At 56.5% G+C, this 19,983-nt stretch overlaps 1 protein-coding gene and 1 long non-coding RNA gene across 2 annotated transcripts; one reads left to right on the forward strand and one right to left on the reverse strand.

The window, feature by feature from the left end:
• Positions 1–201: 201 nt before the first annotated feature.
• Positions 202–18,462, reverse strand: MFSD4A (major facilitator superfamily domain containing 4A). Its single transcript, XM_039702597.1, has 10 exons — positions 18,066–18,462; positions 11,490–11,688; positions 10,742–10,981; positions 7,242–7,410; positions 5,583–5,698; positions 5,012–5,185; positions 3,585–3,732; positions 2,916–2,986; positions 2,618–2,738; positions 202–1,495 (listed from the first exon to the last, which is right to left on the reverse strand). Exons 1-10 carry the CDS (start codon positions 18,293–18,295, stop codon positions 1,431–1,433), a joined length of 1,533 nt encoding a protein of 510 aa, XP_039558531.1. The 5' UTR covers positions 18,296–18,462; the 3' UTR covers positions 202–1,430.
• LOC120499117 lies at positions 7,420–9,033 on the forward strand. Its single transcript, XR_005626807.1, has 2 exons — positions 7,420–7,790; positions 7,907–9,033. It is a non-coding gene; the product is annotated as an uncharacterized LOC120499117 (long non-coding RNA).
• Positions 18,463–19,983: the final 1,521 nt, after the last annotated feature.

Consider the following 19,983-nt stretch of genomic DNA (forward strand, 5'->3'; position numbering starts at 1 on the left):
TTTTAAGATCCTGCCATCCCAAACCCTTCTGGGATTTGATTCCAGCCCTAGCAGAGATTCCAGTTCTATTCCAACCCCAGAGCAGATCCCATCCAGGCTCTATGGGATTTAAGGGATTATGGGATTTAAGGGATTATGGGATTTAAGGTCCCTCCCAACCCAAACCATTCCACAACTCTGCAAATTCCAAAACCACTTTAATTAAAAAAAAAAAAAAAGAACCAAAAAACTGTTAGATTTTAAGTTAATGAGTTTAAAAACTGAGAACTGGAGGTGTTGGAGTGAATCCAGTCAGCGAGCAATTAGCAATCAATCACCTTTAATTAAACACTGCTTTATATACACACGTACATATGTACATCACATACAGCAGTTCAAGCAAGGAGTTGCATCCACAGCCACTCCTGGCACGAGGAGTTTGACATTCCCCAAAATTCCAGTCCTCTCCTGGTGGCTGGGACAGGCCATGCGTGGGCTGTGGGAGTACCTTACACAAGGCACCTGGATGAGGAGATTGCACAGGTGAAGCAGCTGGAGCCTGGCTCCCAAAAATAAAATTTAAAAAGAAAAAAAAAAAATCTCTTCTCTCTTGGAGCTTGGCTTGGAAGTTGGAAATAAAACCAACATTAAAATAAGACACTGCAGCTGGAGCAGCTCGAGAAGTGACTTAAAGCAAAAGGAACCAGCACAGCTCATTCTTGACTTAAAAAAAACCCAAAAAGTAAACCCCCCCCAAAAAAAAAGAAAGAAAAAAAAGGCAAATGATTACTTAAAATCATTTAAGAGGCCTGAGCATGCTGAGTAAGACACTGTTTAGTGTGGAATATACAGGAATTAAATGTGCAAATAGAGACAGGCCCTGCTGCCTGTGTGCACCTGGGGGCTCTGCCACTGTGGGACTTCCCCCCTTTGGAAGGATCAAGGGAGGTGGCACAGAATTAGTCGCAAAAACGAATGAAAACCCAGGATTGTGCTGCAAATTCCAGGGGGTTCCTGTGCACCACGGGCCAGAAATAAAATCTATTCAAGCCAGGAGACATTCAGTCTTGGATGAGGAGCAGAGAGCAGCTTTTCCTTTTCACCCTCTGTCCTGAGCAGGTAAAAAAAAAAGTTCATTTGGAGGAGAAAAAAAAACTTCACTTGCAGGAGAAAAAACTTCATTTGCAGGAGAAAAAACTTCATTTGCAGGAGGAACTGCTGTGCAAATGTCCCTGCTTTTAGTCCCAGGATCAGGCTGGCAGGATTTTTGGCACAACCCCAGTGCTCAGCTCGACATTTTGGGCTGGATTTCCTCGATTCTGCCTCACCCCACCTACTGTGCTTTTGATTGCAGAGAACTTGCATGATTCAGTTCATTAAAAGTGAAATCACCCTTGGGAGAAATGCTTAATTGGGGCTGGGTTTATTGCTTGTGCGGAGCCGGGCCTCCCTCAGCGCTGGTACTGCCCCGTGTCCTCGGGCACTGCTGCTTTCTCCGGGGAGGCCTCGTCCAGCTCTGCAACAGATTAAATCGGTATTTCACCTCAATGGATGCTTTAGTGAGATTAAAGGCGATGGGTGTGAGGTTTTCCCCTCAGGAATGTTGTTATTCAATCACCCCCCTCATCCCCACCATGTTCAGGCCTTCCCTGGGCACCTCCAGGGACGTGCACTCCAAACCCCCCTGGGCAGCCCCTTCCAGCCCTTTCCAGGAGGAAATTCCTGCTGATGTCCACCCTGAGCCTCCCCAGCCCAGCCTGAGGCCGTTCCCTCTCCTCCTGTCCCTGTTCCCTGGGACAAGATCCCAAATCCCCCCCGGCTGTCCCCTCCTGGCAGGGAGTTGTGCAGAGCCACAAATTCCCCCTGAGCCTCCTTTGCTCCAGGCTGAGCCCCTTCCCAGCTCCCTCAGGACTCTCCAGACCCTTCCCGGCTCCCTCAGGACTCTCCAAACCCTTCCCAGCTCCCTCAGGACTCTCCAAACCCTTCCCAGCTCCCTCAGGACTCTCCAGACCCTTCCCGGCTCCCTCAGGACTCTCCAGACCCTTCCCAGCTCCCTCAGGACTCTCCAAACCCTTCCCAGCTCCCTCAGGACTCTCCAGACCCTTCCCAGCTCCCTCAGGACTCTCCAAACCCTTCCCGGCTCCCTCAGGACTCTCCAGACCCTTCCCAGCTCCCTCAGGACTCTCCAGACCCTTTCCGGCTCCCTCAGGATTCCCCAAATCCTTTCCCAGCTCCCTCAGGACTCTGTCCCACTCTGCTTCTTTCGTATAAAAACAACCAGCAGCTCCAGACTGAGGTGATAACTCAAAAATCCTTTATCTGTGAGGCTTTTTCCAGAGCCTGACAGCTGCCCTTGGATGGCAGCCCTGCTTATTCCCTGGATTTCAGCCAGGGAACAGCCCAGGGAAGCTGGTGCTGTCTGTGATTCCTGCTTTTTTCCCTTGCTTCTCCAGCAGAAAAGAAAGCAAACCCTGAGCTGTGGCTGCCAAGGCTTTGTGGGCAAGACAAAGCAGGAAAAGGAGAGAGGAAGCAGCAGGAAAATAAACATTTCCTTGCATTTTGCTGGGATCTCTGGAGTGAGGCTTGTGCTGCTCTCGCTCCCATCCCAAAGCAGGGCTCAGGGCTGGGGTTCCCTTACCTGGGGAGGGCTTGGGGTACATCCTGTGGAAAAACACCAGCAGGGCGTAGAAGGTGAAGGCCAAGCATCCAAAGATCATCCCACAGACCAGGAAACTGTAGCTGCCCCGATCATGGATAATCTGCAGGGATGGGAAACAAAAAAAGGGATCAGACATCACTCAGGTTCCTTGTGGATCATCAGGGAGGGCTTTGCTGGCTGATAAGCCAAGGCTCAGGCAGTGCCCAGGAGCAGAACTGAGGGCTTGACTCAAAAATTCCAAATTTATTTTGGGTTTTGCCAGCTTCTGGCTACTCACCGAGCCCACCAGCAGCTGCAGCACCATCTCTCCAATGCCAGCTCCAGTCACCAGCACGGTGGTGGCACAACCTGTGAGGAAACAGGGCAGGGGTGGTGGCAGCAGGGTGACACAGCCAGCAGGGCCAGCCTGTGCTCCTTCAAAGCTTTCCTGTGGATCTCACCACACAAAAATCAAAAATACTCAGTGTGCATTCCCACTTAATGCTGAAAATGCCTCAGCAGACCTGCAGTAGTGCAGAAAGGTGAAAGTTGAAGTAAAAAAATTCAATCTCCCATCACCTGTCTGTGCTGGCAGAGGTGATGGTGCCTCTTGCTGGGAAGGTTTTTGTGTTTCTGTCTCACTGCCCTCGAGACAGGGGCTGCCAGGGAGCTCCTGGGGGAGCTGGCCAGCTCTGGGTTTCCAGCTCAGGTAATCTGGGGATGTTTTCAGAACCAGCTCCCTCCAAAGCAGCATTCCTGCCCCTCCCTGAGCTCCCCAAGCCAGGAACCGAGGCTGGATCCCTGCCTGGGGTCTTTATTCATTAGCAAAACAGAGAATTGGACACTTCCCTGCAACAAATCTGCCTGCAAAAGCGAACCTGAACTTCCCGGCCTCTTGGGGGTGGAGGGAAGGAGCTGAAAAAAGGGGATGGGATCTAAAAATGCACCTGGTTAAATGGCAGCTCACCTTTGTACTGCAGGATGTCCTCGGTGTAGGCCAGCATGCTGGGGAAGGTGCTGCTGAGGAACAGCCCCAGGGACGCTGTGCCCACAAACAGGAAAACCACGCTGGAGGAGAAAATCAGGAGCAGCAGGAAGGTGATGAGGACCCCGACCTGTGAGCAGCAGCCACAAAAATCAGTCAGAAAAGTGCTGAGTGCAGCAGGGTCTAGAGTTTGGTTTTAATAGGAAATGTTCTGGAAGAGAAAATATGTTTATTTTTAATGGGAGATGGTCTGGAAGAGGAAATATGCTGGGAGGAAAAAAAAATTCAGTGTTTGAGAAACTGAATGGCCAAAGAAAATCCATTCGGCTTTAAAGAATTTGCTAATTTTCATTATATAATTTTGTAATCAAGTCTTAATTTCATTATGTAGAAACTTAAGGTTTTATTTGAAATATATACTTTTAAATGCAATAGTACCTTCCACAATATTTACATGTCTTAATCACTAATAATTCTTTATTCTGCTGAGTAAGACTGAAGTCACTCTCAATAATTACAGAATTAATTCTCAATAACTGCTCAGAAAGCAGCCACAGCATTAAAGCCAAAGAGGCAACTGCATTTAAATCAACTTTCCCTCACCTCTGGCTTGTAGGGGAAATAACCAAAAACTCTGGGAAATGCCCGAGTGATCCAGGGCAGAGTCAGCAGAGGGAGCTCTGATATTCCAGCTCAGCAGAAATTTGGATCCTGAAGAAGCCAAATTCGAGCTGGATTTGTTATGACAAAGCTGCAATGACTCCAGGAGCTGCTGGGTCCTACAACAGCTCCCAGCACCGCACAGGGTCAGGGTCAGCCAGGTGGATTTTTACTCAGAACACCCCAAAATCTTCTCCCCACTCTGTTAGATGGGTATTGTAACACACTGTAATGTGTTTTGTTATTAAAATATAGCCTCCAAAATCACTTCTGGTTCAAATAAATTGGCAGTTAATGCCTGCTCGTGCTTTTTCTCTCTGTAAGAAGCAGGATTGGGACCATCCCCTCCCTGTTTTCTGCCATGTCCTCACACAGATCCTCCTTACACCTCCCACAAGGACTCCTGCCCCTTTCCCAAGGTGTATTACTGACTTCAGCAAGCCCTGCCAGCTGCTGCAGCCTAAGCAGAGAATTCACAGCGTGACCTGCCTTCCCTTGGCCATGGCCACCCCAGGATGTTCCCTGTGCATGAAGGAGTCACTGTGTAAGGTCAATAAAATGGGCAATTTTTTTAGTGCCAACTCTCCTGGTGCTTTTCCAGCTGAGGAGCAGGCTCAGGAAAGCTGGGCAATCAAATTTTAAATCGTGGCTACCCCGAGGGCACCTTGCCCACCCTACCTGTGCAAACCCCCCAGGGGTGAGAGGAGCTGCAGCCCCAAACCCATCCAAGGCATTAACCCCATCCTTACCACGTTGATGAAGACCATGGTGGCTGGCTTCATCCTGTAGGACACAGGGATGGAGATGAGCCTGCCCAGGGTGATGAAGCCCCAGAAGAGGCTGGGCAGGTACCCGGCCACCTTGTGCACCACGGCCAGCGGCTCCTCCACGGCGTAGCTGTACACGAAGCCCGAGTACTCTCCCTGCAGGAAAATCCCCTCTGTCACATCCCCATGGGGACTTCAGGCTCCTCTGCCCCTCAGCTCTTCGTGGTGGAGAGCCTGGGCATGGTGGAAGGGTTTGCAGATCCACCAGCAGCAGGATGTGGGGTTTAGTCTGTCCTAAAAGGGCAAAGCTGTCCCAGGGACAAGCCCAGCCTGCAGAGATCCTCCCTCCCCGAGGGGCTGCCCTGCCCTTTTGGAGTTCCACACTCTCCAAACATCACATTTAGAGCTCAGAGTTGCTTATCCTTGGAGATGGAGAGCTTGGGAAATTCCCATTCCTGTCTAACCCCTCTCACCATTAACCCCTGAGGAGCCCCTGGGGGTTTCACAAGGGTTTGGAAGGAAAATAATCCAGAGATTTGGGCATTGAACTCACCACGATCCCGTCAGTCATGAAGAGAACCAGAGCCCCGGTGATGTGCACGGCGAAATAGGTGAAGGAAACCCCTTGGAAGTTCTTGCTTTGGCAGCAGCTGAACAAATCCTCGTGACCTGGTGGAGAACAATGCAAAGCAAACCTGACCAGAACGTCCCCCCGGGGCTGGGTGGCTGCCAGCCCTCAGTGGGGTTTGCTTGGTGGGACAGCTGCAGGACAGACCCCACCAGGACCCTGAACGTGGGGCACTGCTGAGCTCGGGGGGCTCCACCTCACCTTTACCTTCCGCTAAGCTTCCAGAAGGAAATGGGAATGGGTGTGGGGTCTGCCACAGCCTGGGATCCTGGATCTGCACAGCCTGGGATCCTGGTTCTTTGGGGAACCTGCTGCCCACACCCCCAGGGATGCTGGGCTCTCCACACCCCAAAATCCAGGCCCTCCACACTCCAAGATCCCAGCTCTTCACACCCCAAAATCCAGGCCCTCCACACTCCAAGATCCCAGCTCTTCACACCCCAAAATCCTGGGCTCTCCACACCCTGGGATCCCAGCTCTCCATACCCCAAAATCCTGGCTCTCCATACCCCAAAATCCTGGGCTCTCCATACCCTGGGATTCCAGCTCTCCATACCCCAAAATCATGGCTCTCCATACCCCAAAATCCTGGCTCCCCAAACCCCAAAACCCTGGGCTGTGCTGCCACTTCTCTTACTGCAGCTGCCCATGCTCCTTTTCCCATTTTGGGGCTCCCCTGTTCTGGCCCTGCTCTCACAGGCAATGAAAACACAACCTTGGCACTCATGGCCCAAATCCCCTCATCCCTGGAGCCGCCCCACAGGACAGCCCTGCCCAGGAGAGATCCCAATCCCTGGATAAGGGATATTGCACCCAACAAGGCACCTTTGGGACAGGGGGACACACACACAGAGCTTGGCATCACCCCTGAGCCCTCCCACATCTCAGCACCTCCTGACGTTGAAGAATCCCCTGAAATTCCCTTTTCTTGCCCAGGGGCAAAGCCATCTTTCCAGGAATAACACAGAACACTCCCCACAGTCCTAAGCCATATTTACTTCTGAGATTCACTGTTTACCCAAAGAATTGACTCTGACACGTCTCTCCTGGCTAGGAAAGAACAATGTCACCATTGTCCCCAAGGCAGGGTGCAGCCATGAGGTCAAGAGCAAACTTGCTGGATTTCACTTTTCCCCTCAAACAAGGGAGGGGAAATTTGTTATTTCTTATTCCTTTCCTACAAAAATCAGCATCTGCAGCACAATGGCCACTTTTAAACTGAATAATCAGTAAGAAATGTGACCCAAAACCAGGAGGGAATGAAGGAGCACAACTGCCACGTGTCCCTGAAGGGTTGGGGTGCCAGGCTTGGCTTTAGGTTGGCTTGGAGAAACATGGAATGGAGAAACAGCCTGGAGGCCTCATTGGGATGGGGATACCAACCTCTGTTGAAGATTCCATCGAATCTGAGGGCAGTTGAGCACCAAATGGATTGTTTGGGTATTCCTGGATGAGACCCCTGCACACACTTTGCACACTTTGTTTCCTCCTCAGACAGCAGTGCTGGATCTCCCACTACACCCTGAAACACTCAAATATGGCTTTTTCTCCCCCAAACCCATATGAGAGGCAGCTCCAGCTCACCTGCAGCTGCGTGGGGTCTGTGGCCAGCGGTGGAGAGCTCGTCCTTGTCCCCAGGCCGTGTCTCCAGGGCCAGCTCGTCAGCTGACAGCAGCGGGTGGCTGCTGCCGTTGAAGCAGGGCACCATCCGCTCCTTGTAGAGCAGGAAGAACACAGCGATGGGCACCGGCAGCTGGGCAGGGGACACAGGGGGGGTGAGCAGCTGAACGTCCCAAAATCACCCCAAAACCGCCCCAAAAGCACAGCCCAGCTCCCCCAGCAGCGGCAGTTTGAGGTGCTGGGCTCAGATTCTGCAGGGGAGGTGCCTGAAGGGAATTTCAGAGCAAGGAGAGATGGGGATGGGACAGGAGATGCTGAGGGGTGGGGATAGGAGAGAGGGGAGAAGAGGGGGAACACTGGGAGAAAATGCTCCTGATCTGCTGGGGCATCCCCAGCCAGTCCCAGGCCCCAGTATTGGGGTGTATCCATCGCCCCCAGTTTGGGATTCCCCAGTTCCCAGTCCCACTCTGGGGTTTTCCCTGCTCTCCACACCCTCACCTTTAAATCCACCAGGTCCTTTTTGCTTTAACTCCCATTGGTATCCCTGGCCCCCCATTTGGATTCCCCAGTTCCCAGTCCCACTCTGGGGTTTTCCCTGCTCTCCACACCCTCACCTTTAAATCCACCAGGTCCTTTTTGCTTTAACCAGGCTGGGACAGTTTTAGGAGGTCCCACTCATGGCTGTGGCCACCCCATCCCATTCCTGACCATCCCTCCTGGACAGCCAGATTTTGGTGCCATTTTGGTGCCAGAACTCCTTCCCAGGATATTTTTTGCCTTTTTTTTGTTTTGGTTTTGTTTTTTTTTTTTGGCAGGAAGATTTTCTTCTCCTAAGGGAAAAAGGGACACCAGAGCATTCCCCACCAGGAGCTGAGAGCCAAGCAGAACCCCCAATTCCCTGCACTCAACATTTCCCAAATTCCCAGAGCTGCTCCCTCCCTCACCTGGCAGCTTTCATCCATCCCCAAATCCTCCACAAGCTGCTGCATCCCCAGCTCAGCGTGGGGATATTCCAGCTCCCTCCTTCCCTCCGGCTGCTATTTCTGTCTGTTCCCCCCAGGAACCCGGGATCCTTCCCTGCCATTGTATCCCCGGCTCCCGTGGAGCACAATGCAGTGTCCCACACCTCCCCTGGGAAAGCACCTTCCTGACAAACACCTCCCTCTCCACCAACATTTCCCTGATTTCCAGCCCTTGCACCGGGCTGGGTGATGAAATTTCCGTTCTGTGGGAGAACTGAACTCTAAAACATGGAGGTTTTGTTCCAAAATCGGGATGAAAAGGCAAAAAAATTTTCTCGTCGAGTGAAAGATTTTGGCTGGGAGTGATCCAAGTGCTTTGTTTTGATTATGCTGAGCTGCTTCATTTTCCCAAAGCAAACCCATTTTGCTTCAAAAACATCGGCACAGCTCCGCTGTCAGCTCTGCACTGAGCACTTGTGCCAGAGTCAGATTGAGACATTTCCACTCTAAACAAAAGCAAGAGCTCGAAATGAATCATTTCAGCTCGTGCCTTGTCAGAATCCACACAAAAACCGGGCTGGAAATGTGGGATTTGGCCATTTTATAAGCAAGCTGCTGCTCCTGGTTTCCATTTCTGTTGTTAACTCTTTTCATCCATGTCCCTGGAGGTGTAAAAACCCCTTCCCATCATCTTCCTCTGCTGGAAAAGGGTCAGCGCTTTGGAGCTGAGCTTCTCCCAGCATCTCCAGCAGGTTGGAGTGGTTTAAATAAAATAAAATAAAATAAAATAAAATCACTTTTCTCCATGAGGATTTGGGAAAGGCAATCACAGCTTGGCTCGGGAGCTGAGCACATCCAACTCCCCACTGAGTGTTTGTTATTTAACCCTTATCCCAAAACCTCTGAGGCTCCCAGCCTCCCTTCCACGTTCCTGGTGTTCCTCCACAGCCTGTGGGAGTCCTGGGAATTCTGTATTCCACCCACCCACCCCTGCGTGCAGCACTTGAGTGTGTCCTGAGGCACAAACCCACAGCCTGTGGTGCCATCCTTCCCCAAAAACACCCTCAGGACGCTGCTGGGGACAGAGAGGGCTCTGGAAATTCCCAAATCAGACACAACATCGGGTTCAAAGCAGGTGTGAAACTCCTTCCAAACTCAAGGGGTTTGCTCGGGATCTGCTGGCTCTGGAGTAATTAAAGGCACATTTCCCGTGGCACAGACAGAGCTGGAGGTAATTAAAGCTGTGTCTCCTCCCAGGCTGGGCCTTTTTTGGGTAATTCTACCCAGAAACTCATCCCAGCACCTGCCCAAGCTCCTCCCACAGGGAGCTGGGAGAGCCTGGAAACCCCTGGATGGGAAAATGGGGATATTTAAATAATTTAACAAATGGAGAGAGCCCAAGGAAAAGAAATGCAGCTCCCCTTGCCCGGTGCTGGTGGAGGGGTGGCAAAGCAGGGACAGGAGAAGGGGAATGTGCTCATCCTCAAGCTCTGAGAGCTGAATTCCAGAGGGAAGGAGCTGCCAGGCAGCATCACCCATTTTACTGCTCCTCAGCTGGGCAAAAGGGACTCCAGATCCCTCCTCTCCCCCTCAGAGGAAGGACTTTTACACCTGCTGTGATCTCTGGGGAAAATAATAACTAGAGAGAGGCCCTGTCCCATCATGCAGGTCACTGATGGGCGCTTCCCTGGGAATATTTCCAAACCCCTCCTGCCAGGCCATCCCCAGCTGAGCATGAAGGAAAAACTCTGCCTCTGAGCAGAGTTTGCTGGCCCAGCTCCCAGAGAGCTCGGACAGACCCCTGAATCATTCCCAGCACATCCAGCAGGGAAGTGCCCTGATAAAAACAGGATTTGGCAACAAATGACCCTTTCCCTGCTTCTCACCTCCATTCCAGGACCCCCCAAACACCAGAAACCCCAAACCCCCAGAGCAGGGATGATCCCAGCTGGATGGATATTCCCGGGATGATCCCAGCTGGATTCTCCCAGGATGATCCCAGCTGGATTCTCCAGGGCTGATCCCAGCTGGATTCTCCCAGGACAATCCCAGCTGGATATTCCCAGGACGATCCCAGCTGGATTCTCCTGAGATGATCCCAGCCGGATTCTCCCAGGACAATCCCAGCTGGATTCTCCTGAGATTATCCCAGCTGGATTCTCCCAGAACAATCCCAGCTGGATTCTCCCGGGATGATCCCAGCCGGATTCTCCTGGGCTGATCCCAGCTGGATTCTCCCGGGACGATCCCAGCCGGATTCTCCCAGGACGATCCCAGCTGGATTCTCCCAGGACGATCCCAGCTGGATTCTCCCAGGACAATCCCAGCCGGATTCTCCCAGAACGATCCCAGCTGGATTCTCCCGGGACAATACCAGCCAGATTCTCCTGGGCTGATCCCAGCTGGATTCTCCCAGGACGATCCCAGCCGGATTCTCCCAGAACAATCCCAGCTGGATTCTCCCGGGACGATCCCAGCCGGATGTCCAGCCGCAGCACTCACATTGATGAGGGCCATGATCCAGAAGGCGTAGGACACGCGTGTCACCACCATGCCCTTCATGGGCAGGTCGTAGTGGGACAGGTTGCCGGGGTGGTGCGGCACCAGGGACTTGCGGATGTGCGGCAGGTTGCTGGAGGCGTTGGCCGTGCCGTTGGCCAGGATGCAGTTGGTGTCCGACAGGAAGGGGTCGGCGATCAGGGGGCTCAGCAGCGCCCCGAAACCCACGAAGAAGTGCAGGGCCTGCAGGAGGGGACACGCTGGAGCAGGAGGGTGGCACAGCCCCCCCAGCTCCTCCTCAGAATCACGGAATTAATTCGGTTGGAAAATAATTTTCGTGATCGAGTCCAACTTGTGACCTGACACCACTGTGTCACCAGAGCTGAGTGCCACTTGCCACCAACACCTCCAGGGATGGTGGTGCCACCCTCCCAGTGCCCAGCCACCCTTTCTGGGGAGAAATTACTCCTAAGCCCAGGGCAGTGAGGGCATCACAGTGCCACAGCCAGGCTTTCCAGGAATGGTGATGCCATCTTCCCAATGTCCAACCACACTTTCTGGGGAGAAATTCCTCCTAAACTCCATCCTAACCCTGCCCGGGTCATCCTAAACCTGCCATGGTGCCACAGCCAGGCTTTCCTCAGACACCCCCAGGGATGGTGCCTCCACCCTCCCAATGCCCAACCACCCTTTCTGGGGAGAATTTCCTCCATCCTAGAGCTGCCCAGGGGGTTGAGGAGCCCGCTCTCACCTGCAGGAAGATGGCAGAGTCCTTCTGGTAGATCTTGACCAGCTGCATGTTGGAGATGGTGTCGATGCAGCCCATGGCCAGCCCGGCCACGGCCATGACCACGGCCAGCACCACCACGTTGTGGCACAGGGGGATGATGGCAAACACCAGCGAGATGGCCAGGGACGAGGCAAACAGCGCCCGCAGGGACTGGGCCAGCCTGGGGAGGGAGAGGCAGGACAGAATCAGGGCCACCACCACCAGAGCAGGGTCACGTGTGGGAAATGGATTTATAGAAAATTGGCTTTAAGGCATTTACAGCATGGGGTGGCTAAGTTCTTGGGTAAACCAAGAACTTATAGTGTTTTGTAATCAGGAGATAGTTTTGATTGTGATGGTGTGAATTGTAACGCCTGTATTGTCTCACCCTTCTCATGAGACTGAAAATGGCATAAAAGGTTTTAAAACACCTCATCTCTAGGTCAGAAAAAGATATAATCCAACAGCCAAACTGTCCCCACCTCCTCTTCCCAGCCCTGGAATTGCAGCTCCAGCTCCTGCAGCCCCAGATTTCCTGGGAGAGGAGGGAGATGCTCCACAGCCCTTGTCCCAGTGTCACCCACCTGCAGCCAGCCTGGGGTCACGTGTGGGAAGTGGATTTATAGAAAATTGGCTTTAAGGCATTTACAGCATGGGGTGGCTAAAGCTGATAAACCAAGAACTTGTAGTGCATTGTAACCAGGAAATAGCTTCTGATTGTGGTGGAGTGAATTGTAACGCCTGTATTGTCTCACCCTTCTCATGAGACTGAAAATGGCATAAAAGGTTTTAAAACACCTCATCTCTAGGTCAGAAAAAGATATAATCCAACAGCCAAACTGTCCCCACCTCCTCTTCCCAGCCCTGGAATTGCAGCTCCAGCTCCTGCAGCCCCAGATTTCCTGGGAGAGGAGGGAGATGCTCCACAGCCCTCAGCCCCGTGTCACCCACCCCTGCAGCCGCCCCTCGTCCTGGTGTCACCCACCCCTGCAGCCAGCCCGGGGCACTGCCTGGTGTCACCCACCCCGGGACACTGCCACCTCCTCCTGCAGAGTGATGACTCTGAGATGCAGAGAAGAGCAACCACCCCTTCAAACTTGTATTCCAAGAGGAATAACAACCTGTCCCCTCTGAGGGTCAGGATCCCATCCCTCCCAGGATGGGATCTGTCCCCTCCCAGGGCCGGGATCTGTCCCTTTCCAGGGCTTTCCTGGGAGAGGAGGGAGATGCTCCACAGCCCTTGTCCCAGTGTCACCCACCTGCAGCCAGCCTGGGGCACTGCCTGGTGTCACCCACCCCTGCACCCACCCCTCGTCCTGGTGTCACCCACCCCTGCAGCCAGCCCGGGACACTGCCACCTCCTGCAGGGCGATGCCTCTGAGATGCAGAGGAGAAGAGCAACCACCCCTCCAAATCCATATTCCAGGAGGAATAACAACCTGTCCCCTCTGAGGGTCAGGATCCCATCCCTCCCAGGATGGGATCTGTCCCCTCCCAGGGCCGGGATCTGTCCCTTTCCATGGCTGGGATCTTTGGCCCTGGCTCTGTCACTGCTGTGGCCATATCACAGCCCTGGCCATGTCCCTGTCCCTGTCACAGCCCTGTCCCTGTCAATGTCCCTGGCCATGTCACTGCCCTCCTCCACCTGCAGCCCCACAGTGACCTGACCCTCCATGTCCTGTTGCAGCTCCTGCTGGGCCAAGGGCACCTCCTGCCCCTCTCCTTCCCTCTCCTTCCCTCTCGTGCCCCTCCCGGCTCCTCTGGCCGTGCCAGAGCCTCCCGGTGCCCAGCCCAGGGCAGGAGCAGACAATATTTTCCAAGCTGTGACTGCTGATGGTCCTCTGACAGCGGAGCCGTGGGATGTCTGGGGGAGGGAGGGAGGGACCCTCTGTCCCTGTCACAGCCCTGGCCATGTCACTGTCCCTGGCCATGTCACTGTCCCTGGCCCTGTCAATGTCCCTGGCCCTGTCACTGTCCCTGGGCCATATCACAGATCTGGGCCTGGCACTGTCCCTGGCCCTGTCACTGTCCCTGTCCCTGTCACAGCCCTGGCCATGTCACTGCCCTCCTCCATCTGCAGCCCCACAGTGACCTGACCCTCCATGTCCTGTTGCAGCTCCTGCTGGGCCAAGGGCACCTCCTGCCCCTCTCCTTCCCTCTCCTTCCCTCTCGTGCCCCTCCCGGCTCCTCTGGCCGTGCCAGAGCCTCCCGGTGCCCAGCCCAGGGCAGGAGCAGACAATATTTTCCAAGCTGTGACTGCTGATGGTCCTCTGACAGCGGAGCCGTGGGATGTCTGGGGGAGGGAGGGAGGGACCCTGCAGGACGACAGCTGGAGGCGTCGCGGAAGAAGCGCGGCCAGGTGAGCCCCGGCCCGGGGGAGGGAGGGAGGGAGGGAGCCGGGCGAGATGTGCACAGTCACGGCAGGAAAAGCGCCTGGCAAATGGGAGAGGAGCAGCTCCGAGCCGGGAGAGCCGAGGCTGCTCCCTGCAGGGTGCAGAGCAGGGGGAGAGGGGCAGAGGCACCAGAGCTGGGCAATCCCAGGCCGGGAGCGATGGGGAAACCTCCCAGAGCATCCCCAGAACGCCTCCAGTGCAGAACCCCCCTGGGGAGCAGGGGCATCACCAGTGAAACACTGACTGGGGGATGTTGTGTCCTTAATGAGCACTAAAAATGTCGCCCCGGGTAAAAATTCCTGCCTCCAGCCGTGGCTTAATGACACAACTGTGCCCCCTGCAAACGCCACCAGCCCAGGGTGGCACCCAGCCCTGCTGGCCCTGGCACGAGGGGGGACCAAGGAATTGCTGCCGCCAGTGCCAGGCGCCCAGGTGGAGTTGGGGGGCTCAGCTCAGCACCCAGGGGTGATTTCCTGAGACACAAAACCCTTGGGGGGCACCCAAAGCGAGGCACCCCGTGAGCTCAGCCTGTCCTGATGATGCCAAGCCCTTCCGAAGGGCTGGAAAAGCAGCCCTGATGTCACAGCCTGGTCTGTGTGTGCCCAGCACAGCTCTGGCACAGCCCAGGGCAGGCTCGCTTCCAGCAGGGTGTGAAACGAGCCTCGCCGTGTCCCAAATTTCATTTCAGAGCACGCCCTGGCTCCATCCCAAGCCCGCAGCTGCCCAGGAGAGGCTGGGGCTGATCCATAGGATCGGGATGGGCAATTCCAGAGCCAGTCCTGCAGCCAAGGCCGGCACAGCTTCCCCTGTCCCTCCCACACGGATTTAGGAGCCCCCACCTCCCGTTCCCTTGCTGCAGGATCTCTCCAGCTCCCAGCACAGGTTTGTTTTTTTTTCCCCACCTCAGGGAGTGTTTTCCAAATCCTTCACATCAAAAAGAAAAATGATAATCAGGCCAGCTCAGCCTCGCAAAACTGATCATTAGAAACCCAACGCCCCGAGGGGACAAGGTGAGGATGGGGAGGAGGTGAGGATCATCCCCTTGTCGCTGCGGGAAGCAGGGCCAGCCTCGGGGCCTGGTGTGGCCCCAAGGGGCTCATCCTGTGCTGCTCTCTGGCAGTGACAAGTGAAGTGTCCCGAGAGCTCCAGGAACCTCCCGGAGGTGGGAATGTGGGGGCAGGGACAGAGCAGGGCTGTCCCTGGGAGCTGGTGACACACACAGGGGCTGTGACAGGAGAGTAAAAGGGTCCCGTCTCCCCAGCCCTGCAGGAATGGGGTGGATCATGCTGAGAGGAGCCTGCTCAGGGCAGGCTCCCCAGTGCCCTCCTCATCTCTGCCCACACCACTGGGATCAGCCCCAAACCCTGGGAGCAAAAGCAGATTTTCAACAAGACACAAAAACGCCGTTTCTGAATTTTAAAAAATTCCCAGCACCAATCTGGGGCACTCTGGTGCTTCTGCCAGCAGCGTGTGCGGGGCTTTAACCTCACAGCCCAAGCCTGAAATGCAACAAAACGGGGAAGGGAAGTGAAATGCAGGTGCACAGAGCTGCCCGCTGGAGCTGGCAGTGCCAGGAGTGGGAATTCCCCAAAATTTCACCTCCCCTCGTGTGTCTGAGCCCAGGCTGGTCCCATCCCACCTCCGTCGCTGCTCCTGCAGCCCCACACCCCATCGGGGGCTCCTGGGGATCCTTTCCAGCTGATTCCAGGCCAGAGGAGCCCCTGGGGTGCTCAGAGGAGCTCAGGGCTCCTTTTGGGGGCTCTCTGTGCTCCTGGAGCCCCCCAGCAGCAGCAGCAGGGGCTGAGGAGGGCTCCAGCCCAGCCCCGGGGATGCCCCCCCTGGGAAAAGCTGCATTTCCTGGGCACACATCCCACACACGGACCTGAGAGCTCACACCCCATTTCCTGGGGGGCTGCTCGCCCAGCCCTGCCTCTGCACCCCAAAAAGCTCAGGGAGGGACCAGCAGCAATCCAGGGCTGCAGGACGGAGCAGCAGCGTCGTTCCTCCATCCCCTGGCCGTGGCAAACTTTGTATTTCCTTAAAATCTGGCAACAGAGGGAATCCTGGAGCTGGGTCGTGCTGAAGGGACAGAGCAGCACTGAAATCCCTCCTCCCAGAGCTCCAGGAGCAGCAGCCAGCAGCTCCTCTGGGGATGGGAGAGCCGGGGTGCAGGTGCCACCACCCATTCCTGCCCCAGACCCCGGCACTGCTGTCCCTCAGGGGTCACCCAGACTGATTTCTCCCAAAGGAAGCAGCAAATTCTGCATCCCTCGGGCACCAGGAATCACCCTCAGCTCGCAGCCGGGCTCAGGGATGCTCCCCAGCAGCTTTCCACCTCCTAACTGGAAAAGATGACCTGTCCAGTGCTCCTCCCTGCGCGGCACCGAGGCCCTGAGGGCGGCGTAATTTGATTTATAAAGCCTTGGCAGGACGGCTCAATCCATCCATCCCTGAAGAAGGGATTGTACCCGAGCTCCTGGAGCCTGAACAATTCTTATTCCCACTCATCTGGAGGCTGCAAGGCTCTGAGTAACCTCCCCACAACACTCCCAAGCTCCAAATATCCCAAATATTCCCTCCTGCCTGCCTGGCAGGGCTGTCAGTCCCCACTGGCGACTCCACAAATCCCCTTTTCTCCAAAATCCCAAGCACATCCTGGTCTACAACCAGCACCAAACACACTCTTTCCCCCCAAAATGCAGCTGTGGAGCTCAGAGTTTGGGAATGCCCGAGCACAAAAGCCCCGACGGGCTCTGTGCAGCCGAGAGCCGGAGCTCGGGGAAGGAGCTGGCAGCAGGAATTCTGCATTTCCCTCCCAAACATATGCGAGGCAGCCCGGGGGCTGGCAGAGGCTCTGCTGCTGACCCAGCGCCGTGGCAGGGTCCCCAGTGCTGTCCCCAATGCCGCACTTGTCCCCTCCTCCCGCAGCTCCCAGCACAGCTCCGCGTCCCACGGAGGCGATTCCCGGGGGCTCCGGGAGCCAGGGCTCCCCTCGATCCACAAATATTGAACACCAATCCAGGTTTTTCAGGGATTCCTGGGGAATTCTCCCTGCTCAGCCCCACTCGGGTGCGTGGATGTCACACACACGGGGCTGCCACGTTACATCAGCCCCGGGAGCGGTGACAGCGTAAATAATCAGCTGATCCCGAGCTGTCACCCAGCCCCAAATCAAACGCCTCCCTGGCAATCCTCAGCCTTGAGCCAGCCTGGGTGTTTATTTGCAGCACATCCCGGACACCGGGCTGGCTGCGAGTCCCTGTCTGGGGCTCTCTGGGGTCCCCTCAAGGTCCCCCCCGGCCCGGTGTCGCCCCCTCCCCTCTGCCACACCACGAGGACCGCTCGCATCCCTCCACGTGTTCGCCCAAACTCCTGCAAAACGCGGCGCTGCCACCATTCCCGACGCCGAGGTTGTTAAAACGCGCTTCCAAATATATTCCTGGGCGATAAACAGCCAAGGTTAAGGAGGAAAAAACCCCAAAACAAGAGAACAAAACCCTCGCGGGAAGTTGTGGCTGGAGCTCGGCGCTCAGGCTGTGGCTGCGCGGGGCTCGGGGAGCGGTGCTGCTCCGGGGATGGAGCCGCGCCGGGACCGAGCGGGGCTGCCGGGGGGAACCCCCTCCCCTCCGAGGCTGCGGACCCTCCGCGACGCCCCCCGCGCTCGCTTCCACTCGGGAATGGTTTTCCCACGCAGCATCATCCCACGGCCCGGCTCAGCCCCGCAGAGCCGGCTCAGAAAAATCCGGCTCAGCCCCCAAGCCCGGCTCAGCCTCCTAAACCCGGCTCAAACCCGGCTCAGAAAAATCCGGCTCAACCTCCCAAACCCGGCTGAGCCCCCCAAGCCCGGCTCAGCCAAATCTGGCTCAGCCCCCAAGCCCGGCTCAGCCCCCAAACCCGGCTCAGCCCCCAAACCCGGCTCATTCCCCCAAACCCGGCTCATTCCCCCAAGCCCGACTCAGCCTCCAAGCCCGGCTCAGCCCCCCAAGCCCGGCTCATTCCCACGAGTCCGGCTCAGCCCCCCAAGCCGGGCTCAGGCCCCCCAAGCCCGGCTCATCCCCCAAGCCCGGCTCGGGGCGGCCGGCGCTGCCCACCCGCGATCCGCGCTAAGGGAGGGGGCTCTGCGGGGACCCCCGGGGGAGCAGCGCTGAGTTTGCCAGGCTCTTACGTCCTCTTGAAGACCCCTCCGAGGCAGCTGCCGAGCAGGAGGCAGAACTGCTGCGAGAAGAACACCCAGGTGATCTGCGAGAGCGAGCTCTGGGTCTGGCAGCGCAGGTCCAGCAGCGTGGGCCCCAGGAAGGCGATGCAGAGGCCGAAGCTGAAGAAGACGCTCCAGTAGGTGAGGGTGGGCTGCAGGTTCCTCCGGAACCGCGCCGACACCCGCTCGTCCCACCACATCCTGCGGGGCGGCCCCGCTGCTGGAGCTCGGGCGCTGGGCTCGGGCCCCGCCGCCGCCGCCCCGCTGCCGTGCCCGGCCCCGCTCCTCCTTTGCGGGATGTGGCTCCCGATCCCGCCGCGCCGGGCGCTGGCTCCGCCTCCGGGCCGGGCGGAGCGGGGCTCCTCTCCATCCCCATCCCCATCCCCATCCCCATCCCCGCCGCCCCCGGAGCCGCCCCGCCGGACCCCGCCGCATCCCTCGGGCGCTGGAAGCGGCGTCGTGTGCCCGCCTTCCTCCTCCTCACCCTCCTCCTCCTCACCCTCCTCCTCCTCACCCTCACCCCTCCCAGCTGCCCCCCGCGGGGGTCGCATCCTCCCCCCAAAAGTGGGGCGACCCCTCCGCGCCCTCCCCGGCATTAACGCGCAGCCACAGCGGCTGGAACAGAGCGCAGCCCAGGCAGGAAATCCAGAAATTCCCTTTTTATTTCCCTGCTGCCAGCCCTCCCCGTGGCCCTGGAAAGGTGCCACCGTGCCAGACAAACGCAATTAAAGTTGCCCCTTCCCCGGGTAAGCAGCACAAGCTGCCTCGGGGCGGGGGGAGGGCGCGGGTTTTGAAGCCGGAGCGGTTGATGCTTACGCAAAAGGTCTTCTCTAGAGGATGGGTTTATAAATATTTCACCTACTTTAGCTGGGGGAAGGCTGGCAATTTTTAGAACACTCTTTCCAGGCAGAGCAGAGCCGGCGGAGCTCTGCCGTGACGGAGAGCCGGCTGCAGGTGGCCGGCCGGGCACGGGACTCGCCCATCCTGTGACCCGTGCCTCTGGAATGCCGCTCCGGGGCCGCAGGTGCTCGTTCGCACCTGGCCGGAGCTTAATCTTTAGCCAGCCCCAAATGACATGCCAGCCCTTGTTCTGCCGTGCCATCCCGCCCGCAGAACACGGTCACAGCCCCCGCCGCCACCGCAGGGGACAAAGGGGCTGGGACAGCGAGGGACGGGCGATAACCGCGCCCCAAATCCCCCAAACCGCCCCAAACTCGGGGCTCCTGCGGCTGCCGGGCGCCTGGGGCCGTGAAACAATCAAAGAGCCGCCTCGGGGCCCCAGGGCCGGGAGCGGTGTCCTTGTGCTGCGTGACCGATGGGGACAGCCAGGGCCGGGCAGGAATGAGGCTCAGGGACGGCGATGAGTCAACGGCACGGCGGAAATCGGGTTTTATCGTCAGGCATCAAACGCCTCCCGAACCAGCCTGGATGGGGACGCTGAGCCACCGCCTGGGGCTCTCCCTGCCGGGCAAAAACTCGATTTGAGGCCGTGCTGCTGCTGCAGCCTCTGCTTCCCTTCCCCGGGAGGGAGAGAGAGAGGATTGGGATAACAAAGCTTTTCCACCTAAAGGATTGGGATAACAAAGCCTTTCCACCTAAAGGATTGGGATAACAAAGCCTTTCCACCAAAAGGATTGGGATAACAAAGCTTTCCCACCTAAAGGATTGGGATAACAAAGCTTTCCCACCTAAAGGATTGGGATAACAAAGCTTTTCCACCTAAAGGATTGGGATAACAAAGCCTTTCCACCAAAAGGATTGGGATAACAAAGCTTTCCCACCTAAAGGATTGGGATAACAAAGCTTTTCCACCTAAAGGATTGGGATAACAAAGCTTTTCCACCTAAAGGATTGGGATAACAAAGCTTTCCCACCTAAAGGATTGGGA

This window comes from Passer montanus, unplaced genomic scaffold (assembly GCF_014805655.1).
Source record: "Passer montanus isolate IOZ18808 unplaced genomic scaffold, ASM1480565v1 scaffold157, whole genome shotgun sequence".
Classification (NCBI taxonomy): domain Eukaryota; kingdom Metazoa; phylum Chordata; class Aves; order Passeriformes; family Passeridae; genus Passer; species Passer montanus.

Bases quoted from the DNA above. Each gene is read 5' to 3' on its own strand.
- MFSD4A (XM_039702597.1), bottom strand. From the start codon at position 18,295: ATGTGGTGGGACGAGCGGGTGTCGGCGCGGTTCCGGAGGAACCTGCAG. The intron at 7,411-10,741 runs GTGAGTGCTGCG...TCCCCTGCCCAG, and splicing joins GGATCATGGCCCTCATCAAT to CTGCCGGTGCCCATCGCTGT. The intron at 1,496-2,617 runs GTAAGGGAACCC...AATCTGTTGCAG, and splicing joins GTACCCCAAGCCCTCCCCAG to AGCTGGACGAGGCCTCCCCG.